Below are 22,363 nucleotides of genomic sequence, written 5' to 3'. Positions count from 1 at the left end.
AACGGCTCGAGCTCTGTATCCAGCTGCTTCGTCGAGGAAAGTCAGCTGCATGCTCGATATTTTCGTTGAACGTGGTCTGATGACAAACGGGCGCGTGGTGAAATTACCTTAAATACATTTTACACTCGGTTGCGCTTGTCTCGTTCAGGAGACCGGGCGTTGTGTGCACCAAGTTGACGAATATAAATTCGAACGCTAACGGCTGCTGAGTAGCACTCGGAGGCAGAGGCGCGGCGTTCTCATTTTCCCTGGGGGGTTTTTCGTGAGCAAATAATTGGGCAGAGGAAGGCACACGAAATAAATCAGCCATTGTGGTGATCGAGATTTGGAAGTTTATTTAGGCATGGTTCATTCCTTTGTACAAGAAGAATCTCACTGTAGCATTCAATAACAACACAGAAGCACTAAAGAAAAAGATCTAACAGATACATGCTGCCCTTGCTTCCTTGTCAATTATTCGCCGCAGCTTGATAGCACTGCACCCACAAGAAAAAGCACGATCCATTACTAAGTCCACTTGCTCAGGGCTATGTGTAAGTTATTTAATAATAGATACTCGGGAATCGCCGTGAATTCTATTATGTAATAAGATTGCAGCAGTATACTACACGTCCGCAACAAAATACAACCGGATACGCCGTTCCGGCTTTTTTTTCAAGTTCCTTTATGTTTCCATGACTTCCTCTTCGAAAGGAGAAACAATATATTCAGGCAAGAACAAGAAAGCAACAACAATAGTAGCTTGACGGGAACCTGCCTATAAGCATGTCGGAGCGATGCGTACGTGTCTAAGGACCTAAATTAGTCTCTGAAGTCAGCTATATTGGAAAAGGGTGACGGTCACTTTTCAACGGCTGCACAGTTTCCAAACCATGGCAGTTTGAATAGTGAATGCTGCAGTAGTATGCTCAGCGGGGAAGAACCACCAGCCGAAGGAACAAAACAAAGTTCACGATGAATTATCGACCACTCAGACCACGGTTAGCGAAATTTACGGCAGTGGTGGTGGTAGTTTTGAGGTCCTCAGAAGTCATAAACATGAACGCTCGCCATTCTTAGTTCGTCGTGGCACATTCTGGCGTGCCTCCTAAGCAAGAAATCTTTCCGCAACTTCCCACTAAGCGCTTCCAACGCGTCTATCTCACACCCAGTGATAAAAGCTAAACATGTACAGGACCATATAAAGCTTACAGACAATGGAGCCAAAAAAAACATGAGGAAATTAGCTGCGGCTAAAATTGAAATGTTTTAGTTTAAACATTGCGATTCAAACCACAGCTAATTTTGCCCGTGCTTTTCTTGGCTTCATTGTTTATAGGCTTTATATGATCGTGATTCAAAAAGAAAAAAAAGAAAGAAAACGAGCCGTTGCTCAATTTTCCTTCCTCTCCCTCAAACATGTGCAGGATGACACACAGCAGAACAACAGAAAATGGTCAAGACTGTTAAGAGCCGTCTGTGCGTGACTCAGCTCACTGAAAGAGGGAATCACGCCGTTGTTTGTAGAGGAGACTCCGTGCTACTAAGCAAGGGCGGCTAAAGTATCAAATTTCGCACCAGGGATGAAATCAGTGGTGGTTCTTGACAGCCACTGGCTATATTAGCTATATTGGCTATATTGGCGTATACGCAACCGGAGTTGTTCGCAGCCAACTGAACAGTTCACAATATTTCGATGGAAATCAGAAGATGCCGTTAATGTCCAAGGAAAGCTGCAGACTGCCGTGGCAGAATACCTCTGCCGCCTCTCTGTAGGCACACCCTGGCACCGCATGCACTTTCGAGCTGAACTTATTGTATACGTGCATGGCGTAGCTCCTGTCAGACATGAGCCACGCCTGGCGGCTAGCGTTGGCGGTGAAGAACACTTGCCAGTCGTTGGCGGATACTGCTAGGAACATCCAGTGGGGCATCACCTGTTCGAAGAATAAGAGGTCATTTGCACATTTCCAAGAAGGTGTCTTGAAAAGAAAACAAAATGAGAGAGAAAACACACTGTCGATTTAGTCTAATTTATATGTCCCAACGGATACGCATCTTAAAGAATCGCGACATCCTTTTTTTCTTGCTGAGTTATTGCCAAAAATAGACGCCGGGCGCGTCCTTACTGCGACAGACCTGGGGGGAGGGGGTGTTTTTTGCAAGTTTTCATCTAGAGGGCATGTCCATTTCGTCTGCTGCTGAAGTTCCAATTGGCTGGACTGGGATACGCGTCAGAACGAGGCAGGCGCTTCCCGCCAATCCGCACTTTAGCAGCAGACGAAATGAACATGTCCACTAGGTGGACACTTGCAAAATACGCCCCCTGCCTCCCCCCCCCTCCTGGTTCGACCTCAAATGCCGTGCACTAGGTGAACTGGAAAGTTCCGAAAGGCGGTGCAATGGCATACAGCGCCTCGTAGCACCATGCTCCGTTTGTCTTATAGCACCCAACAATATGCATATTAAGAGGGAAGATTTATTTAAAACTATGAACATCCTCGACATTTACGATTTGACAACATACATCGCCTCAGTCATGCATCAAATAGTTAATGAAAAACTAGCCTTGACAACAGTCTCGCTCCATCCCTCACCTTGCAATGTTGGGAACGCATCTCGCTGTCGTTTTTTATTGCCTAACGTAAATACTAATTACGGTCGCTCTACACTACAGTTTACAGGCACCTCAGTTTGGAATAAGCTTGCAAGTGACCCAACCACTCTAAGAACATTGCATACATTTCTTAAACAATTAAAGCATTCACTTATTAACAATGCGTAACATTCCGCATGCTTGCACATGTCCTCACTTTTTTTTTTTTCTTTTCCTGTGCCCATGTTTTTGATGATGTAAAAAAGAAAATTGTTAGAAAAATGTATCTCATTTGTGAAATTTTCGCTACTACTGTATTTTCTAGTTTTACTTCTTTCAGCTATTTCAGTTTTATGTGATTTTACAGTATAAAAAAAAGAACAACTGCCATAGACGTGTTTTTTCCTAATAACAATCGGTAGGAACCCTTTAACAAATTCGTTGGGTCCCAAAAGTGTGTACTTTGCAATTGTATACCTTAATTATGTTAAATAAACTTTCAAACTTTGGCGCATCCCTCCTTTTTTTATTCGGAGTGACCAACATCGGCATGCGATTTCTTTAATGTCTTGAAATTAGTTTCGTTAAAGTGCAACTAGAAAACCTATAAACGCCTTATATATATATATATATATATATATATATATATATATATATATATATATATATATATATATATATATATATATATATATATATATATATATATATATATAAATATAATGTGCGTTACTTTCTGCCTTTATTGGTACGTATCAATTTTATTTTTTTAATAATTGTATATGTCGCAATACATTGTATATGGGCAACTTTGGCGGTAGAAGAGTGGTTGGGTATGCGTAGTTCGGAATTTGGTTCGACATTTCTTTTTTTTTTGCCGATGCGACGTCCGACGGCGGAGACACGGGGTCCTTAACGCCATCGCGTTAAAAGAAGGATAGGAATTGTCGTGCTCTCCCTCTTCCAAGTGAAATGTTGCTGATCGACCTGGCAAAGCGTCTCCAAAAGCTAGCTTGCATGAGGGAACGAGTGGAAATGCAGCTGTTCTCTCGTGTCGTGGATGCACGTGGGAGCCTGACGGGTCCAACAAAGCAGACGAAGATCAGCCTGCAAGAGTCTCACGGAAGCACTGAAAGCGACAGTAACGTTCAGCGCAGACGCCTCAGAACGCTGGCGCGACGAGGAGCGCCGTTGCAGGCGTGGCACCTCCATGGCGCGCGAGGTGACAAAACCGTCGGCGTTTGTAGTTTGACTTGGTGTTGCGCTCAAATGCATCCGCTACACTCAAGTCAATGGAGTGCCAACTAGCCCAATCCTGTGCGTTGTAGCTTGAAGTTCACTGTCCGTTCGGCTCTGACCACTGCATGCATGCACACATCTGCAGAGCAGAAATGTAATTCTTTGCACGCATAACCTTGAAGCCAGCAAAGGAAGGTTTACGGCGGCTAGATGGGCAGGTGTGCCGTCTCGCGCAACGCTTTTTCCTACTAGTGACGACAGACTTGCTGCGATCAGCGGCAGCTGCCGCGAGTGGCGCGTGAGTCAGATGCTGCCGCGGTCGCTTTACAGTGCAAACTAGAAACTGTCTCGGTTGCTGTGCTTTAGAAATTCGCGCCATGAGTTTCCTAGGTGTACTAGATTGTGACGCGAAATACATTTCGTGAAACGGGGTCAGAAAAAGGAAGACAGTGAAGCGGCTGATGGGGGGTTCGGCTCCACCGAGCACGTGGGAAATACTGAGTATACATATATATATATTTTTTTTAACAAAAGGGAGCGCCTTGAAATGGGTTAGGCACACGTTTTTAGGCTGCGCTACCTTCCGGATCGGCCTATATTTTTAATTAGACAGCGGCAGAACCAAAAATGCTTAGGGTATCCAATGAATGTTAATTGCCATAAAAACATGACAGGAACCCAGCGAGCCGGAAACGACGAGCAGGGGACCCAGGACGCGCGGCCGGCCCCCAGAAGACAACGTAGCGCGTTTTACTGCAGGCTCAAATAAACGTTTTACGAATCGAATACGTGCAAGGCAAGAGTAACGCCAGGGCTGAATACACTTGACATTCTTGATGTGAGATGACGCTACCAAGCGCGTGTCACCATGCTCCAGGATTTGTTTCTTTTAATATTTCTGCGCGACATATATCATTATAATGAAATAAATTTGATATGTACGTATATAAAACGGGAAGAAACACACACACGCACGCACGCACAAACACACACACACACACACACACACACACACACACACACACACACACACACACACACACACACACACACACACACACATATATATATATATATATATATATATATATATATATATATATATATATATATATATATATATATATATATATATATAGCCGCTTAGTAGTAGGTTTTCTACTTACATTGCAATGAAACTAATTTCAAAACCGTATGCTGAAATCGCATGCTGTTGTTAGTCACAGCGAAAAAAGAAAAAGAGGGATGCGCCAAGACTAAGTCTTCTACTCGATTGTATGCCACTCTTATCACGCTCCGTTCATGGTTGGCTGATCCCATAAGTAAAGCGTGTGGAGCGTCGCTATCGTTACGAAATCGTGACTCAGATAGGTAGTTGGAAAATGTCGGGCCGCCACATGTGGTGCCCAATTACGGTTAAAATTGTGGATTTGCCACAAGCCGCACTTGCATGTATGTATATGCTATCTAGAACGCATCGTCACCTAGCACTGAAATGTGGCTCGGCCGAGGAGCTAGGGTGCACTGTAGCTAGGGCAGCGTCCTGCCTTGCGCTGCTAGCATGAGCGCACAAACAACGGCGTTTCTTCTGATCAGCAACGCATACTGCCAACACTCCAGATTTGTCCGGGAGGCTCCCGAATTACGACCAACCCTCCTAATTGTACGGACACGGCCATACATCTGCAGAAATAGTGCCTCAACCCTACCGGGAAGAGAGTGAGAAAGAAAATGGGGTGGGGGGCGTCGTGCAGCACAGCCGCATCGTAATTGTCATTGTGCGCTAGGCAGCTAGCCGAAGTCAGATTTACATCCAAGCCATTTGTGTGTAGGCAGTGTATGCCCAAAGAAGTATGCAAGCTCCTTGTGTATGGCTAAGTCAGTCCGCTTCACATCGAGACATGCGTTGAGGAGCGCACGTGAGGCGAAGGTCTAGTATGCGTTTCATAATGACCTGTTCCTTTATGTTAGCTGCGCTCTTATAGAGTATTGTTATACGGTGAAACATATGAAAGGTGGAACGGAGCCACTGTACTGGGGGATCGTGCGCGTTCTTTGGTTATGCACGCGCGCACGCGGGGACTCTGGCGCTGACACGTTTATTTACTACACTGGCAGCCATTCAGAGCTGTTTCTGAAGTTGTTTGGCGATTTCACTCCTTCTGTCGCCCAGATTGTACACCCAGTACATGAGACCCAAACGGGCCTGGTGCGCATTGCTTAATTATACACGTGAGCATGCACCGTCTCTGGTCACAGTACGAACATCGAGGCGTATAAATAAGCAGCCATTGGAGCACTCGTGATGTCGCTGTGGCCAAGAAAAAAAAAAAGCAGATTTCTTTTTGCCACCTTTGTATTTTGCCTTTATTATATAGTGCTTGGAGTGCATCAGAGCAGTCGAAGCGAGACTCACGGTGAAGCCCGCGTCGCCACCGCACTGCCGCCCCAGCAGCGCCGTCACTCGCTCGGCCCCGCATCGAGCCAGCGTCGCCCGGCGCAGCAGCAAGGGCCCGATGGAGCTCCACGCGCGCGGCCGGTACACCTGGCGTGCGAGTTGCATCAGGTACAGCAGAAACGGGTCGCCTCGGTGGAAGGCCAGGAAAGAGTTTGCCACCATGTCTCCGTTGTTCTGTCGCGTGCAAGAAGAGAAGTTGGTGCTTAATCGATTGGTTTACTTTTATTTACCAATGTTTCTACACACAGTTTGCAAGCATTGAGTCAACTCATAGCCCTACGCTAGTTTGGGTCCAAAGAATATTTTTTGGCAATTTTTTTGGCAAGCGCCGCCTATCTGATGCACGCGGTCACTGTTCACAGGTGCTACTGTATCGCTAGCCAATGGCATGCCTCGGTTGCACCCATGCTCCCTTTACAAAGCGAAGCCACTGAATCGTTGCTGTCTGTTATGTTCATGTTGCTGTCCGAATAAATGCTTGACTTCACGGCGTCTCTGGCCAACAGTGCTTCTCTCTCTCTCTCTCTCAGTGCCAGTGTAAGCGGTTATCTACCATGTATCCAAGGCATTTAATTGAAGGTACTTGTTCGATATCAGACTGGTTAATTCTTATATTCTTTAAAACTGATGGTAGCGCTAAAAAGGACGGACACACGATGAAAAGACGACACGACGACGAGTAATCACAAACCATCATGCGCTCTGTTGCCTTTCGTCGCTCAAGGATCCTACTGGCCGGCTCGGTCGTTGGGCCCTCCGTCTACAAGAATATCCCTACACAGTGACTTACAAGTCGGGAAGCCAACACCAGGACTCAGATTGCCTCTCTCGCTACCGAGTCGAAGACGCGACCGGCTCGTCTGATACGTCTGATACTGACACCGACGCCTGTGTTCTCTCTGTTTTTCCACTACTCCTTGTCGCCGACGTGCAGCGCCGTGACCCGTCCTTGCGTGTCATCATTGACCGCCTGGAATCCTCACTTGCCGACAGTTCGCTTATTCAAACTTCAAGATGGCGTACTCTACCGCCACAACGTTCACCCCGACGGCCCTGCATTACTCCTTGTGATCCCTAAACACCTTCGCTCGGCTGTTCTCCACGAACTTCACAACCTCCCCACTGCCGGTCACCTGGATGTGTCACGTACCTACGACCGGATCCGCCGACGCTTCTTTTGGTCAGGGCTTGCTCGCTCCTTTCGAAGATACGTAGCTGCGTGTGAGAAATGCCAGCGACGCAAGACACCATCGACGCTCCCTGCTGGGTACCTTCAACCACTCGACATTCCCCCGGAACCAATCTTTCGGGTTGGTTTGGACTTACTTGGCCCGTTTGATCTTTCTAGCTCTGGGAACAGGTGGATCGCTGTGGCCACGGATTACGCCACGCGCTACGCCATCACCCAAGCGCTCCTTCAAGTTCCGCCACAGATGCCGATTTTCTTCTATGCGACGTGATTTTATTACATGGAGCTCCGCGACAACTTCTCAGAGACCATGGCCGGACATTCCTATCAAAAGTTATCGCGGACATCCTGCAGTCCTATGCCACGAGGCACAAGCTATCCACGTCATACCATCCGCAAACAAATGGCCTCACGGAGCGTATCAATCGCGCTCTCATAGACATGCTCACGAAATATGTCTCTTCAGACCGCACTGACTGAGACCTCGCTCTACCGTTTGTCACATTTGCTTATAATTCCTCGCGCCACGACACCGCCGGTTATTCCCAATTTCTCCTTCTGTTCGGTCGAGAACCAGGATTGCCCCTCGACACAACCCTCCCTGTTCACGCGGCACCCACCAGTGAATATGCACTTGACGTCATCGCCCGCTGTGCCCACGCAAGGGAAATTGCCCGTGAGCGCCTTCTGAAATCCGAAGAGAGTCAAAGGCGTTTGTACGACCGGCGACACTGAGACGTGCACTGCCCGCCGGGTTCTTTGGTACTTCTATGGCATCTATCGTGTCAGGTTGGCCTGTCAGAAAACTGCTGTCTCGTTGCACAGGCCAATACCGAGTGCCAATACCGAGTACGGCACGATATCAGCCCTGACGATATCGCCCTACGATATCGACCCTGACGCCCCATCTGCTTCCCAGTCCAGTGGTGTGCACGTTACACGACTGAAGCAGTAGCACCCCCCCCCCCCCCCCCCCCAGTGATGACATTTAGACGCTCCGGGACGTCGCTTCTGCCGCCGGGGGGTTATGCTACACGCGGGTGATATTTGATTGTTTGAACGAGGCGCGTGAGCGCCATCATTCGAGAAAAGAGGAGGAAGAACGAACTGGGCTCGCTGCGAATCTAACCGGTCAGCGCTGCAACCGCTGTTATATAACCTGTAAATAGTTGCTCGTCTTACTGGCTCGTCCTTCGCGTAACAATATTTTAATTGGATATTGATATATTATTGCTTGATATATGTATTGATATATTGATTATTCGTCGTACGAACCAGTTCGTTATAACTGCTTGTGACTGTGTACTGTCTAGCACCTCACCACGGGCGCCTGGAAGACGCAAGATGACAGCGAGTCCAGGGACCGCATCACGATGACGTCGATGTCGAGGTACACGCCACCTTGCTTGTACAACACCGCCAGCCTGAGAGCATCGGCCAGGTGCTCGACGGGGTAGGCGCTCTTGCTCAGGATCCCCGACTCGTACCACGACTCAAGGGGCGTCCCCTGCAGAACTTCCTTTGGCTGCTCACGGCAGTTCAGGGATAAGAAGTACTGTAAAACTCTAATAATGGCGTTTTTATTTAGCCGTTCGAGACAAATTATTTCTTTGTAATAAAAATTTACTTCTAACAGCTTTTTTTTTTGACCCTTTATCGCTGTTGAAAACAGGCCGCACCAGGACGCACTAGACATAGTAAATTTTTCGGTGCTTATTCTCTTCACGAATGTGTGCACTCTATGCCCGAACGGCCACGCAGAGAAACGACAAAAAAAATCTGGTACAAGTCGATCTTCAAAGTAATTATTTGAATTATTTGAAAATTATTTGAAATTGGACTCGTGTGCTTCATAAAAAGAAAATGAAATTATTTGAATTGTCCCATTTCGTGTTTGCTGCACAGGAGCTAAATGACAAGTATAAGTAAGACTTGACGACTATGTCCAGTGATTATTGTGGCTATGTCAGAAAGCATATTGTAGTGTAATAATGATGGAAAAATTAAAATAACAGTGGGCTTTTAGCAGTGTCATAATATTTCTACGAGTTTTTTTCTTTATATATTATTATGGCCTCTAAATTTTAAACTCATCTAACGTAACAGAATAATATACGCTGATTTTACAAGGCGTAACAGAGGATGAGTTAACATACATGGTGCAGTGGTGTAGGCAGGTTAGAAGTAAACCAGAGAACTGGCCCCATAAAACGATTTATTTACGATGGGTTTATTGCAGGAGCCATATTTATCGATCTCACAAAAGCATTTGACACTGTAGATCATTATATCCTTCTGTATAAGCTCGAGTCTTTCGATATAACTGGCCCACCTTTAAATGTTCTTCGTATTTACTTGGCTAACAGGCCTCAAGTAATATATCTTAATGACCGGTTCTCTCCTGCTAAATTAACTGTCGCGTTCCCCAAGCCTCTATACTACGTCCATTGTTGCTCTTATTATTCACAAATGATCTACCTAATCTACTTACCGCTTCTAACTGTTTGTTACATGCTGATGGCACGACCAATTACTCATCGCAGAAATCGCTTACCGCGCTTCAAGGCACACTTAACAGCGATCTTTTGAGAGTGAGATAATATTTAATGGCAGAAAGGTGGAGAGGTCGGCCTGAGTGAAATGCCTCTAGCCTTTTACTCCACGCTGGAGAAGGGGTTTGGGGAATCACAGAGATAGGATGTGAAGCGGAAAGAAGGTGGTGGTATGGTGAATATGATTAGGGCTGCACTGCATAATGTTTCTGTGTAATGCGTACGTGTACACTTCACAGCACAGCACAGTCATCTTCGCGGGCAGAGGTGTAAGTTACTGCAGTGTAGCGAAGAGACTGTCTATAGCGCTCATAACTTTTGCCGCTGTTAGCGCCACTGGCGTATTTGAACCGGACAGTAGCAGCTGCAGGGCGGCAATCATTTGTCGCAGCATGGCTTTGATGACAGAGTCCGATGTTGATATCTGAGTGCACTGTCCTTGCTCGCGCTGACAGTCTCAGGCCCGTGTGCGCGGCGGTAAGCGTGGCCATACATTCGGTTCCGGGCTTGCGCGGCTCGCTTGAAGCAATGATTTGGAGATATCTATCGATGCCGATTCAATTACCTTCTTCTGGACCTGTGGAATTGGAGCCAGGAAGCTCTCGTCTGGACCTACAGCTGCTCCGTCCGTCTGCTCCGGTGTTGCACTGACGCTGCCGCCTCCTTGTGGGACATCTTAATAATGTATATTCTTAATATCTTAATATGTATATCTTAATAATGTATATTCTTGGTGCAGAGATAATAAACTTCAAATCAATCCTTTAAAAACAATGTTTATGCTATTTCATAACCCACGAACTGTGATTGCGTCTTCCATAACTGTCTCGTTAAATAATTACGTTATATCAACATCTGATACTGTTAAATTCCTGGGTGTTACTCTCGACAAACACCTTATATTCAATAGCCATGCGAACTCGCTAATAAAGGCGGTTTCATTTGGTATCCGCATTATTATTAAAACACGTGCATTTTTCCAACCTCATGTTATTAGCTCGTTGTATCTTGCTTATATTAATAGTCAATTATCATACTCTTTATCTTCATGGGGTAACACATGTACAATTAATCTCAAACCACTTGAACGTCTTCAAAATCAGGCAATAAAATTAATGACTTTTAGTTCATTCCGTTGCTATTATTTGCCTACCTATCATCATTTTCGCATCTTACCCAATCAACAGCTCTTCTATCATGAGTTGTCTCTCATTACATTTCGTCTCTTCCATCGTGAAATATCATTAGACAGCCTTCCTTCTGATAACCTCATCAGCAAAATCAATACTTGGTTTTCAGAGCTCAATAACCTTATCTTACCTAAAATCAGATCGAACTATGGAAAATTTACACTTCGCTGCTATGGTATTGCAGTTTGGAATCGTATCTCTGCTAATGTTAAGTAATCTCATTAGTTGCACTTTTTTAAACACAACATGAAAAATAAATGCTGTTAGAAGAAACATCTTTTGAATCGTCATAAGCGCATTTTCATAACTATTACGTTTTCTTTAAATTACTTTTTTTACTGTATTGTTAGGCTTCATATTTTTGTAAAACAAGTTTTATTTCTCCTTTTTAGTAGTGTGTAGAAAAGAGTATTTTTTGTAATTTACCAGATATTGCTGTTAGTGAGTATTCATGGTGATATTGTATAGCGCTGTTTTAATGCATATTTAATTGTTTTCTATTTATTATAACTTGTTCCCTACCGATTGTATTTCTTGACGCTTCCTTTCTTTGTTCTCTCTGTTCTTGCTGCTCTAATGCTCTTATGTTCTCACTAATGATACGAGGTCCCCCTGGCAGTTTCTCACTCTGGGACCTCCATGATGCTGTATATAATATGTAAGCCGGTTTTTCGTATATGCAGCAACAAACAATGAACTTCAAGCTTTAAACTTCGCCCTACACAAAGGGGACACATCTTCTCTGGCAAGATGTGTTAATGGCCAGGCGATGCGCGAAAATTCTGCAATAAACCGTCGGTAGTAGGCGTGAAGGTCCAGAAAACGTCGCACGGCCTTTTTATCAGATGGCATCGGGAAATTAGCGATGGCAACGATTTTATCAGGGTCATGTCGAACACCTTGATGACTAACGACGTGACCGAGGAATTGAAGTTCTTCGAAACAAAATGGCACTTTTCGGGTTTGAAAGTTAGACCAGCTGAGCGTATTGCTTCAAAGACTGCCTTCAGTCTCTGTAAGTGTTCCTCGAACCTGGCGGAGAAAACAATCACGTCGTCGAGGTACACCAAGCAGGTTTGCCATTTGGTATCTGACAGTACCCTGTATATTAGTCCTTGAAATGTTGCTAGCGCTGAACACAAACTGAAGAGAAGCACCTGAAATTCATAAAGTCCGCCAGGAGTCACAAATGCGGTTTTCTCACGATATGCCTCATCAACTTCGGTTTACCAATTGCCGCTTTTCAAGTCCACCGACGAAAAGTCAACTGCCCTTCGTATATCCTGTCCAGTGAATCAATGATACCCGGTAAGAGATAAACGTCTTTCTTTCTGATCTGGTTGAGTTTCCGATATTCAATTTTTTGACGATCGAGTTCCGAGTTTCGATTTTTCGACGCAGAAGCGCAGACTACATTCCTTCTTTTTCAACAATACGACAGGCGATGCCCATGGACTCTCAGATGGCCGAATAACCCCGTCCTGAAGCATCGTATTCACTTGTTTTTGTTTTGCCTCACGCTATTTCGGTGCTCTACGGTAAGGATTCTGTCGAATGGGTATTGCGCCGGCTTAGGTGATAATGCGGCGATTGGTGAGCGGCGTCCGCCTAACTATTGACGCAGAGGAGAAGCAGCTGTGAAACTGATTGATTAGCTCAAGAAGGTTGTTACATTCGACGGGCGATAAAGTTAGACAAACATAAGCCAGAGGTGCAGGCATAGGCACGGTGAACGCCGCGTGCTGTACTGAAAGGCAGTTCTCTATTGGGGAAAATTCGTCGAAGTAAGCGAGGGCGGTGCCTGTAACAATGTGTCGATGTTCCTTGCCAAAATTCGTCTGCAGGAGTTCAGCATGTCCGTCGAGTACATTATTATGGCCCTGGCGGTGGAAACGCCGTGACTCAGTGCCAGTGCGTTGATGTGTTCGGCGACTCCAGTCCCGCTGTGTGAGATGTCGCATATTATAGGCATGAGAGCTTCGTCTAGCGCTTGCTAGAGAAGCATCCACCAGTTTTTGTTGTTGATGATACAGAAGTAGATTGTTGCAGTTATTTAACTAACTTGTTAATTACTGTAGTAATTGGAATGACGTCCCTAAGAGGTTGTACACCAATGTAAGAAACATTGAACAGCGATATAAATCTTCAACAAGTTGCTATTATCGTGCTTAATTTTTCTGTTTGAAGAAAGTAGATTACAGAAATGTAAGCTATACCACGTGATTACGCACCCACCCGCACCAGAAAACAGTGCGCTCAAACAGGATCACTGGCTAAGAAAAGTATTGCGAAATGTAACCGTTTCTTTCGTCTTGTGAATGTAATTGGGTATTGATTCTAATGGAGGGCAGGTAATTCCATGAAAAGGTAATTTATATCTACTATGTATATCACTGTTGAGACAGAGGCTTTAGTGAAATCAATGAACAGATATGCAAATAATTTCTCAGCATCAGTATCAATCTTACTCCTATCAGCAAGAAAAGTCGTGACGTTGTTGACTGTTCGTGACGAGAACTAAACTGTCTATTGGCTAAATATTTCAAAATTTCCACCCAAGGGAAGAAACAAGATTTATTACCCCTTTCTAAAGCTTTACTAAAAAGGCGGTAAGTGAGTTCAATATTGCCCCCTTCGTAAAGTTGGAAATAACTTAGGTGTGTTTGGGAAAACAGTGGTCCGAAACCATAAATTAATTATGTGAACCAAAATACCAGACATATTACTGGCTGTATCTTTATGACAGCGCACATGAATGTCATTCATACAATGACATGTGCATTTGAGATTAGGAATAGAATTGTGCACCTCACTTGTTGTCGTAGGGAAAAGGGAATGCGGCACTAATCGAAGATCACATAGGGAGCGAGCAAGTGCGCGTCGTTAAGAAACAATGTAATCAGTGAAGTATTGATGATATGGCGAAAATTTATTAACCTAACCCTGTTGAACTGTATTTCTGATATGGCTAGAAGAAGTTAGACTGGAGGTCTCATACTAGCGGCAGCCCGCGTGGTCACCCTATCTTCTCACACCATGTTCCCTTGCACTTTAGAGAGGCATTTTCTAGCGCGATCTACAGCCTAGCGCTGCAAGGCATCACTCAGCGCGTTGTCATCGTGTTTACATTGTCAATCTCTTAGTGATATTTAATTGTTTCCTTTAGAATATCCTGAATTTGAAGCAGAACATAAAGATTTAGCCGAAGCAACAAAGTGATATTTAGTTCCCATGAGTACAACGAACATCCTGGAAAGAGGTTTATTTGTGCGACATTATGCACCGGGAAAGCCCAGTGGGGTACGAGTGTGCAGGACTGCGGAATAATTTCTACCGCCCGAGGTTCTTAAACGTGCACTCAAAGCACCGCATATACACGAGCGGTTTTTTTCTTTTTTTTTTTGCATTCTACTCTCACTGGAATGCGGCTGCCGCGCCTGGGAGTCGCAGCTCGTGCTTGCCGTACAACGCCATAGCCTCATGCATGAACCACCCCTGCGGATATTTAAGAAAGAGGTTCTTTCGCTCCCCTCAAATTCCTTAGCGATGCGGAGCATGTAGCATGAATGGCGTACCACGTGGCCAGTTCAACAGCGCTAACGCGGGTGGGTTCAACTCAGGCCTCACCATCAGTACTCGCTGTACGGGCTCTAGCGTCTATACACTCCGTTAATGAGTGGCACTCGGGCGCGGTCTTTAAAGAAATATGACAAGCTAGCTTTACCGCAATATCCGATTGCTCAAGATATGGCGACCAGCCTGTTTTTAGAATGATGATTACGAGACAGCTAGCATACTGTTGTTTCCGCGGGTTAAATACGATGTGAAGGAAGGGGAGAAAGCTATAAGCATGCATTAACGATGCTTTAACCGAGTAAGCCGCAATATCTTGGGGGCATTGTGCATGGCAGGATTGTCGACAAGGGCCATTTCGAGAACCTCCATTGCCGGCAGCTTTTGCAAGGTTATAGGTTCGCCTGCAGCTAGCAATACTCCTTCGATTTCCCGCCGTGTCAATTTCGCGCTGCCACAATTACCACAATGTTCTAGCAATCCACCAACCCAGCAGTGAACCGTAGCGCTGTTCTCACCGCTCCCCCCCCCCCTTCCCTCTCCCCCGCCGTCAAGCTGCCGGAGGCACTCACCCTGATAGCGCTCATGACGACGTTCGGAATGGTTCGCAGCATCCGAGCGAAAGGACCCGCGAAAGTGGCGTTACCCTTCGAGGCCTCTTCGCCATAGGCCACGGAGAGGAGGTACACAGTCCAGCTGGGGTGCAGCCTCGCCGCCGACTCGACCGCGCAGGCCATTCGCGCAGTGATCAGTCCGTGACCTCCGGTCTCGAGAAAGAAGATTCGGGAGAATCCAGACCTTTTCCGTGGCGCGCTGACAGTCCAGGCGTCTATCGCACGCAAATGACGAGAGATAAAGACATGGCAATTTTCAGATTCTAAGAGTGGCAGCTGCGATAGCTTCCCTTGGGCTTCCTACGTGCCCGTCCGTACACGCAGCGCCACACGCTCGAAAGAACTGAGAGAGAAGTAAAAGAAGAAAATTATCGTCGTGCTGGCACAATAACGACAAGCAAAAGATGCAAATATAACATATCGAAGAAGGAGCAGTCGTTAAAATAATGGCTGCAAAATCACGACCCTTAAGCAGATACTTCGGGCCGACTATAGGACTTGTGGAAAATAGCTCTCAAGCAAATGCCTGTGGTGCGTTATTGTCAAAGATTTCAATGTTGCTCATTGCATTACGGAGCTGCCCGATGATGTGGGTGGTGATGATGATGATGATGATGATGATGATGATGATGATTTATATTGCCATACCATTCTAAACGGGGTGGCGGCATATATAGCCTGCTTGAGCTAATCAGATATATACGTCTATTGCAGTCTCGCATTTTCTCTTCAATAAAACATCCATCTCTATGTTGTACAGTTACCTATGAGTGCAACTACCCCCGATCTATCAATCTCTTCCATGCTTTTTTCCCCACCAGTACTCTAAACGTCTCGCGTTTATCTAGACCAGTTTATCTAGCTGGCCAGTCAATGTTTCCATCTGCTTTGAACCCCGGTACATGTGGAAGGTGGGCGTACTCACTGGTTCTGAGTGGGGGAATAAGCTGACATTTCATTACGATATGCTGAGTCGCAACAGGATGTTGCGCCGTAATGCTGCAGCATTCCGGAGCATCATCCTGTTGCGGATATTTGCTCTGGTATGTTTTTAATACGAAAGCATTATACGCCCCATGAAGCGGAAAATTCAGCGTGCGTTGTTATCACCCGGTGGCACCAAAACCCTCGTGACCAAGTGATGGCGTCACGTTCCCTGCGCTGGACCTGCTGTGGTTCGCACTGCGAAATCCTACGGTGAACAGCCACAGCATCAGGCCTGGCCCACTCCCAAAATTGAATTAAGGTGTATTAATGTGGATTAAGATGAACTGAAGCGGATTAAAGTTGGTAAGAATTATAGCAAGGTGGATTAAGGTGCATTAAGGTGCAGTTTTTTTTAAAGTGATAACTTAGACAAGTCTTAATGCTTTCGCATTAAAATCCCGTAAGGATACTTAAGCGACTGCCAATCTTTTGTCCTCAAGCAGCCAGATCAAGCCTTAAATCCCAAGGCATTCTCTTTGGGAGAATCGTACAGATTTTATCTCCTGATTTCTTTCTTGCCGTATTTGTAGATAGATCTGCGTGGACTATTTTTTTAGTCCCTTGCATCCAATTTATCGTCTCTGTTTCTTTCATTTTCGTTTTGATGGCTTCGGCATGTATATTTGCACTTTCAACGATCCTGTACATGGTCGCCAACTTTCTTGACCTCTTGACCTCTTCCTCCATTACGTGTCCAGGTTTTTCACGTATCGATAGCCGTGAACTCTAGCCGCCCACACCTTTCATCCGTATTCCTGAGTCTTCCTTAAAAATTAACTCTCCTCTGCGCTTCGCTGGCTTCAAGAAGCTTAACCCATGTCACCGCGCACTGCCTCATATGTGGCTTTACTACAGGCTGCCAACGACAATTGGCCCACCGACCTCTGGATAACTTTCAACCGCGACAAGATCTCTGATTTTATGCACAGAATGGCACTGGCTCACATTTGCGCTGACACCATTACTCCTTGCCAAATTCTTGCGTCACTTAATATTTATTGTAGCACCAAGTGGTCCATGTTTCATTATAGATGTGTTCCGCAACTATAAATTGTGCGTTCCGATTCTATAAATTGTGCATTCTAAAAGCCATTATACGACTTTTTCTTCGTTTACATATACAGCCAGTTATTCATCTTGCGGGAGTACTTGTATGATTTGCAGTTGTACTGATACCCCTCATTACAGAACAGTTCTTTAAAGGTCACGATTCATGATTTTTCTGTGCTGAAATTCAGGCATAGGTATTTCGCATCACTGCCACACGCATCCACAAGTATCTGTAAATTTCCTGGATTGGGAGCTAGTGGCACTATGTCGTTCGCATACATAAGCTCAGAGACACTCGGTTGTCCCTGCGCAGCTCCACGAAGTCGTCATCTATGCCTTCGCGCCCTGAGAATATCCCCTAGCAATTCTGAGTCTGCGTTTTCGTAAGCTCCATAAATCCATGAGGGTCTATTTTGAGCTATTCAAATTTCTGTGCACTGCGTTAGTACAAATATATTAGTTTCTAAGCGTCTGCCTCAGCGGAACCGGTTCTTTTGTTCCCCCAATATATATCATATTTTTTCACCACCTTCAACGGTTCTAATTTAATGGCTTGCACTGCAGTTATATAGATCACCGACGTTACTGTCACTGGTCTGTACGAACTCGCCTTAATCTTAACGCATTTGCCTTTATTGATGAGGTTTATCGTGCTTTCACAGCACGCATTCGGGATTCCATTGTTTTAATCACTCGGTCTAGCGCACTCGTCAGCTTTGCGTTGCTGCTTTAAGCCAGTTGCTTGATTAGCAGTGTTGGATTTCACCGGGTCCAGCTTATGCAACCGCAATCTTTACCGGGAAACACTTGCTGCGAACGATGTGCGCGAAGGCGAGCTTTCTGGCTATTTTTCACAACGAAACTGTATATGGTGAATCGATTCGTGCGCCTGTCGGTCGCCTGTACCCGGAAAACTTCTCCGACACCACCCTATGCGCATGCGTGACAAAAAGAAAGAGATAGAAAGAGAGGGGCGTGGCTAACCAACACCACTTAAATAGCACAAGGCCTGTTTACTCCGATCCGTGACGTCACGCTACCTGGCCCGAAATTTCCATTGACAAGGCTGGCATGATGAAAGCGGCGACGAAAAAAAAAAACTCATTGCCCTTCCACTCTGCGAAGAAGGATGACTAGCGAAGTTATGTATGTGGGCCCCTTAATGGCGAACTGCGCCTCCGCCGCGGGTCGGCCTGGCATTGTATTATCTTTGGGATTGGCCCACGTATGGATTGTGCTTAACGCCTGCTTCACCTCAACCGCGGGTCGGGCCGGCATTGCACTATCTTCGGGATTGGCCCACGTATGGATTGTGCTTAACGCCTGCTTCACCTCAACCGCGGGTCGGGCCGGCATTGCACTATCTTCGGGATTGGCCCACGTAGGGGAAGTGCTTAACGCCCACTTCACATCCGCCGAGGGTCGGGCCGGCATTGCGCTATCTTTGGGATTGGCCCACGTATAGGGAGTGCTTAACGCCCGCTTCACCTCCGCCGAGGGTCGGGCCGGCATTGCGCTAACTTTGGGATTGGCCCACGTATGGGGAATGCTTAACGCCTGCTTCACCTCCGCCGAGGGTCGGGCCGGCATTGCGCTAACTTTGGGATTGGCCCACGTATGGGGAATGCTTAACGCCTGCTTCACCTCTGCCGAGGGTCGGGCCGGCATTGCACTATCTTCTGGATTGGCCCACGTATAGGGAGTGCTTAACGCTCGCTTCACCTCCGCCGATGGTCGGGCCGGCATTGCACCATCTTCGGGATTGGCCCACGTATAGGGAGTGCTTAACGCCCGCTTCACCTCCGCCGAGGGTCGGGCCGGCATTGCGCTAACTTTGGGATTGGCCCACGTATGGGGAATGCTTAACGCCTGCTTCACCTCCGCCGAGGGTCGGGCCGGCATTGCGCTAACTTTGGGATTGGCCCACGTATGGGGAATGCTTAACGCCTGCTTCACCTCTGCCGAGGGTCGGGCCGGCATTGCACTATCTTCTGGATTGGCCCACGTATAGGGAGTGCTTAACGCTCGCTTCACCTCCGCCGATGGTCGGGCCGGCATTGCACCATCTTCGGGATTGGCCCACGTATAGGGAGTGCTTAACGCCCGCTTCACCTCCGTCGAGGGTCGGGTCGGCATTGCACTATCTTCGGGATTGGCCCACGTATGGGGAATGCTTAACGCCTGCTTCACCTCTGCCGAGGGTCGGGCCGGCATTGCACTATCTTCTGGATTGGCCCACGTATAGGGAGTGCTTAACGCTCGCTTCACCTCCGCCGATGGTCGGGCCGGCATTGCACCATCTTCGGGATTGGCCCACGTATAGGGAGTGCTTAACGCCCGCTTCACCTCCGTCAAGGGTCGGGTCGGCATTGCACTATCTTCGGGATTGGCCCACGTATGGGGAGTGTTAACGCCCGCTTCACCTCCGCCGAGGGTCGGGCCGCCATTGCGCTACCTTCGGGTCGGCCCACGTATGGGGAGTGCTTAACGCCCGCTTCACCTCCGCCGAGGGTCGGGCCGGCATTGCGCTAACTTCGGGATCGGCCCACGTATGGGGAGTGGTTAACGCCCGCTTCAGCTCCGCCGAGGGTCGGGCCGCCATTGCACTATCTTCGGGATCGGCCCACGTATGGGGAGTGCTTAACGCCCGCTTCACCTCCGCCGAGGGTCGGGCCGGCATTGCGCTAACTTCGGGATCGGCCCACGTATGGGGAGTGGTTAACGCCCGCTTCAGCTCCGCCGAGGGTCGGGCCGGCATTGCACTATGTTCGGGATTGGCCCACGTATGGGGAATGCTTAAGGCCGCTTCACCTCTGCCGAGGGTCGGGTCGCCATTGCGCTATCTTCGGGATCGGTCCACGCATGGGGAGTGGTTAACGCCCGCTTCAGCTCCGCCGAGGGTCGGGCCGGCATTGCACTATGTTCGGGATTGGCCCACGTATGGGGAATGCTTAAGGCCGCTTTACCTCTGCCGAGAGTCGGGCCGCCATTGCGCTATCTTCGGGATCGGCCCACGTATGGGGAGTGTTAAGGCCCGCTTCACCTCCGCCGAGGGTCGGGCCGGCATTGCGCTAACTTCGGGATCAGCCCACGTATGGGGAGTGGTTAACGCCCGCTTCAGCTCCGCGAAGGATTGGCGAGGCATTGCACTATCTTCGGGACCGGCCCACGTATGGGGAGTTTCTTGCGTACCACGCCAACGACACGAAAATTTCCTTGGACGGTAGAGGTAAGCAGCTTCGCTGTAAAACTGCTGTTACTTCCTCGGGAGCATCCCCATTAGATTCTATGGCAGTTGGGCCAGGTGGCATGGCGCCATGAATCGGAGTGAAAAGGTCTTGTGCTATCTAGGTGGTGTTCGATTAGCTGCGCCAGTAGTGACGTCGTTGCTGTCCGTCGCAGCCCAGTGCGCGCGCAGAGCTTCTCTCCGGCTTCGAAATGGCTAGGTCACGCGTCATACGTATACTCCTTAATAGGAGGCAGCTTTCGATCGCCAATGTCGCGAGTAGAACCGGGAACGAGCTCGTCTACGCCGTGCCGATGTTGCAGCCCGGGCACGAAAGGAGGCTCGTGTAGCCAAGCGGAAACAGACTGCATACCGAGGATCCGGCACCCTACCAAGCCGTCGTTTAATCAACCGTCGGGATTAACGCAGTGATAAACATTGGTGCTGCACGTTTCAGCTTCGCTGGTTAACCATCTGTACGGGGTGCTTGGGCGGTGATTTTTTTCTTCTTCCCCCCGGATGGCCGGCGCCGCCGCTGTCACCGATGGATGGATGGGTGCTATGAGTGTCCATTTTGGCGGGGGCGGTGGGTTGCGCCACCAAGCTCTTGTTAGTATATTGCCTAATGTGCCACCTATGTTAAAGAACAGAAAAAATAAAGAAAAGGAAAACAGTTCAGTGCCATTCTCAACTGTGAAGGTGGAAGATCAGCGGAGCTGTGTATGTGGGTCCCTTAATGGCGAACTGTCCATTGCCGTGCGTCAAACGCCGTATGCACATAAACGGAAGGCGAGGCGTGGCTAGTTGCTCCTCCACGATGTTGAGCACCGCAAGATGATGAGGCACCGGGTGGTATACATACCTATGTATTGTTGCAAAACGCGGTACGGCACCTTTTACTAATGCATCCCGGCACGTAGAATAGACACGCACCTCACCGCACTCCGAGGGCACAAACTGCTTCACCGTAGCCAAGGCGATCGTTCGCTGGTCGAGGTACCCAGTGCAGTAATGGTTGTAATATCACTCGAAAACCACAACCGGTCATACACAACGCAGGCCACAGAAAATTGGTACCCCGCAAACTCCCTCTGAAACCTGGCTGTTGCTCCGGTGAAACGTTCCAAGTTTGCGGGATGGGGGCCTCCTCGCGTTCCTGACGGGCATCACGCTTACGGGACCGCCACCACTGGAGAGCGGAAGGAAAGGAAAGGAGATGCGCAAGCGCTTGGAACACCGACAAAGAAGGGGTGGGGCAAACGTAGACGTGGCCGACGCGGGTGAAAGCGTAGTATCTGTTCTTATGAGCTTAATATCTGATACGGGTTGTATTTTTACCTAAGATATTAAGCTTATTTTTGCAGTTTGGCGGAGTGCATAAAGCGTGTTCCATTTTTGCCACAGGTTGGCTCGGTATTGCACTATCTTCAGAATCGGCCCACCCATGGGGAGGAATTCTCAATCTACGCGGCTTGACAGACGCACGCCATTCTTTTTCCAGAACCTAGCCATATACAGCTTCGCTGTAAGAACCCACGAAGAATTTCCATCCACGAACGTTCTGAACCCCTGCAGGTAATCTCGTTTTTGTACGTCTCCGTTATTTGTAGTTTGCCCTTCTTTCTTCCACCAATCTTCAAATCGCCTCTTACTAATCTTTATTGCGGATATTTTTACTTTCTCCCTGCTCTCGCTGAAACCAAGGACTTC

General features: G+C 47.5%; 1 protein-coding gene and 1 non-coding gene across 8 annotated transcripts in view; one reads left to right on the top strand and one right to left on the bottom strand.

Moving 5' to 3' along the window:
* Positions 1-309: 309 nt before the first annotated feature.
* Positions 310-22,363, bottom strand: part of LOC142588487 (lactosylceramide 4-alpha-galactosyltransferase-like) — a 61,935-nt gene continuing 39,881 nt past the window's right edge. For 6 of the 7 annotated variants that reach the window (XM_075700288.1, XM_075700287.1, XM_075700293.1 and 3 more), the window contains 4 exons: positions 15,349-15,605; positions 8,783-8,986; positions 6,231-6,446; positions 310-1,916 (listed from right to left, as the gene is read on the bottom strand). In XM_075700288.1, coding sequence (XP_075556403.1) covers positions 1,683-1,916; positions 6,231-6,446; positions 8,783-8,986; positions 15,349-15,605 — 911 coding nt within the window. In that variant the 3' untranslated portion in view covers positions 310-1,682. The remainder of the gene's footprint in view (positions 1,917-6,230; positions 6,447-8,782; positions 8,987-15,348; positions 15,606-22,363) is intronic. The other variant, XM_075700294.1, reaches the window with a different exon arrangement.
* Positions 21,917-22,100, top strand: LOC142589179 (U2 spliceosomal RNA). The gene has a single exon (XR_012829851.1). It is a non-coding gene; the product is annotated as a U2 spliceosomal RNA (small nuclear RNA).

This window comes from Dermacentor variabilis, chromosome 7 (genome assembly GCF_050947875.1).
Source record: "Dermacentor variabilis isolate Ectoservices chromosome 7, ASM5094787v1, whole genome shotgun sequence".
In the NCBI taxonomy this organism is placed as follows: Eukaryota; Metazoa; Arthropoda; class Arachnida; order Ixodida; family Ixodidae; genus Dermacentor; species Dermacentor variabilis.
This window is presented reverse-complemented; position numbering and strand designations above follow the sequence as displayed.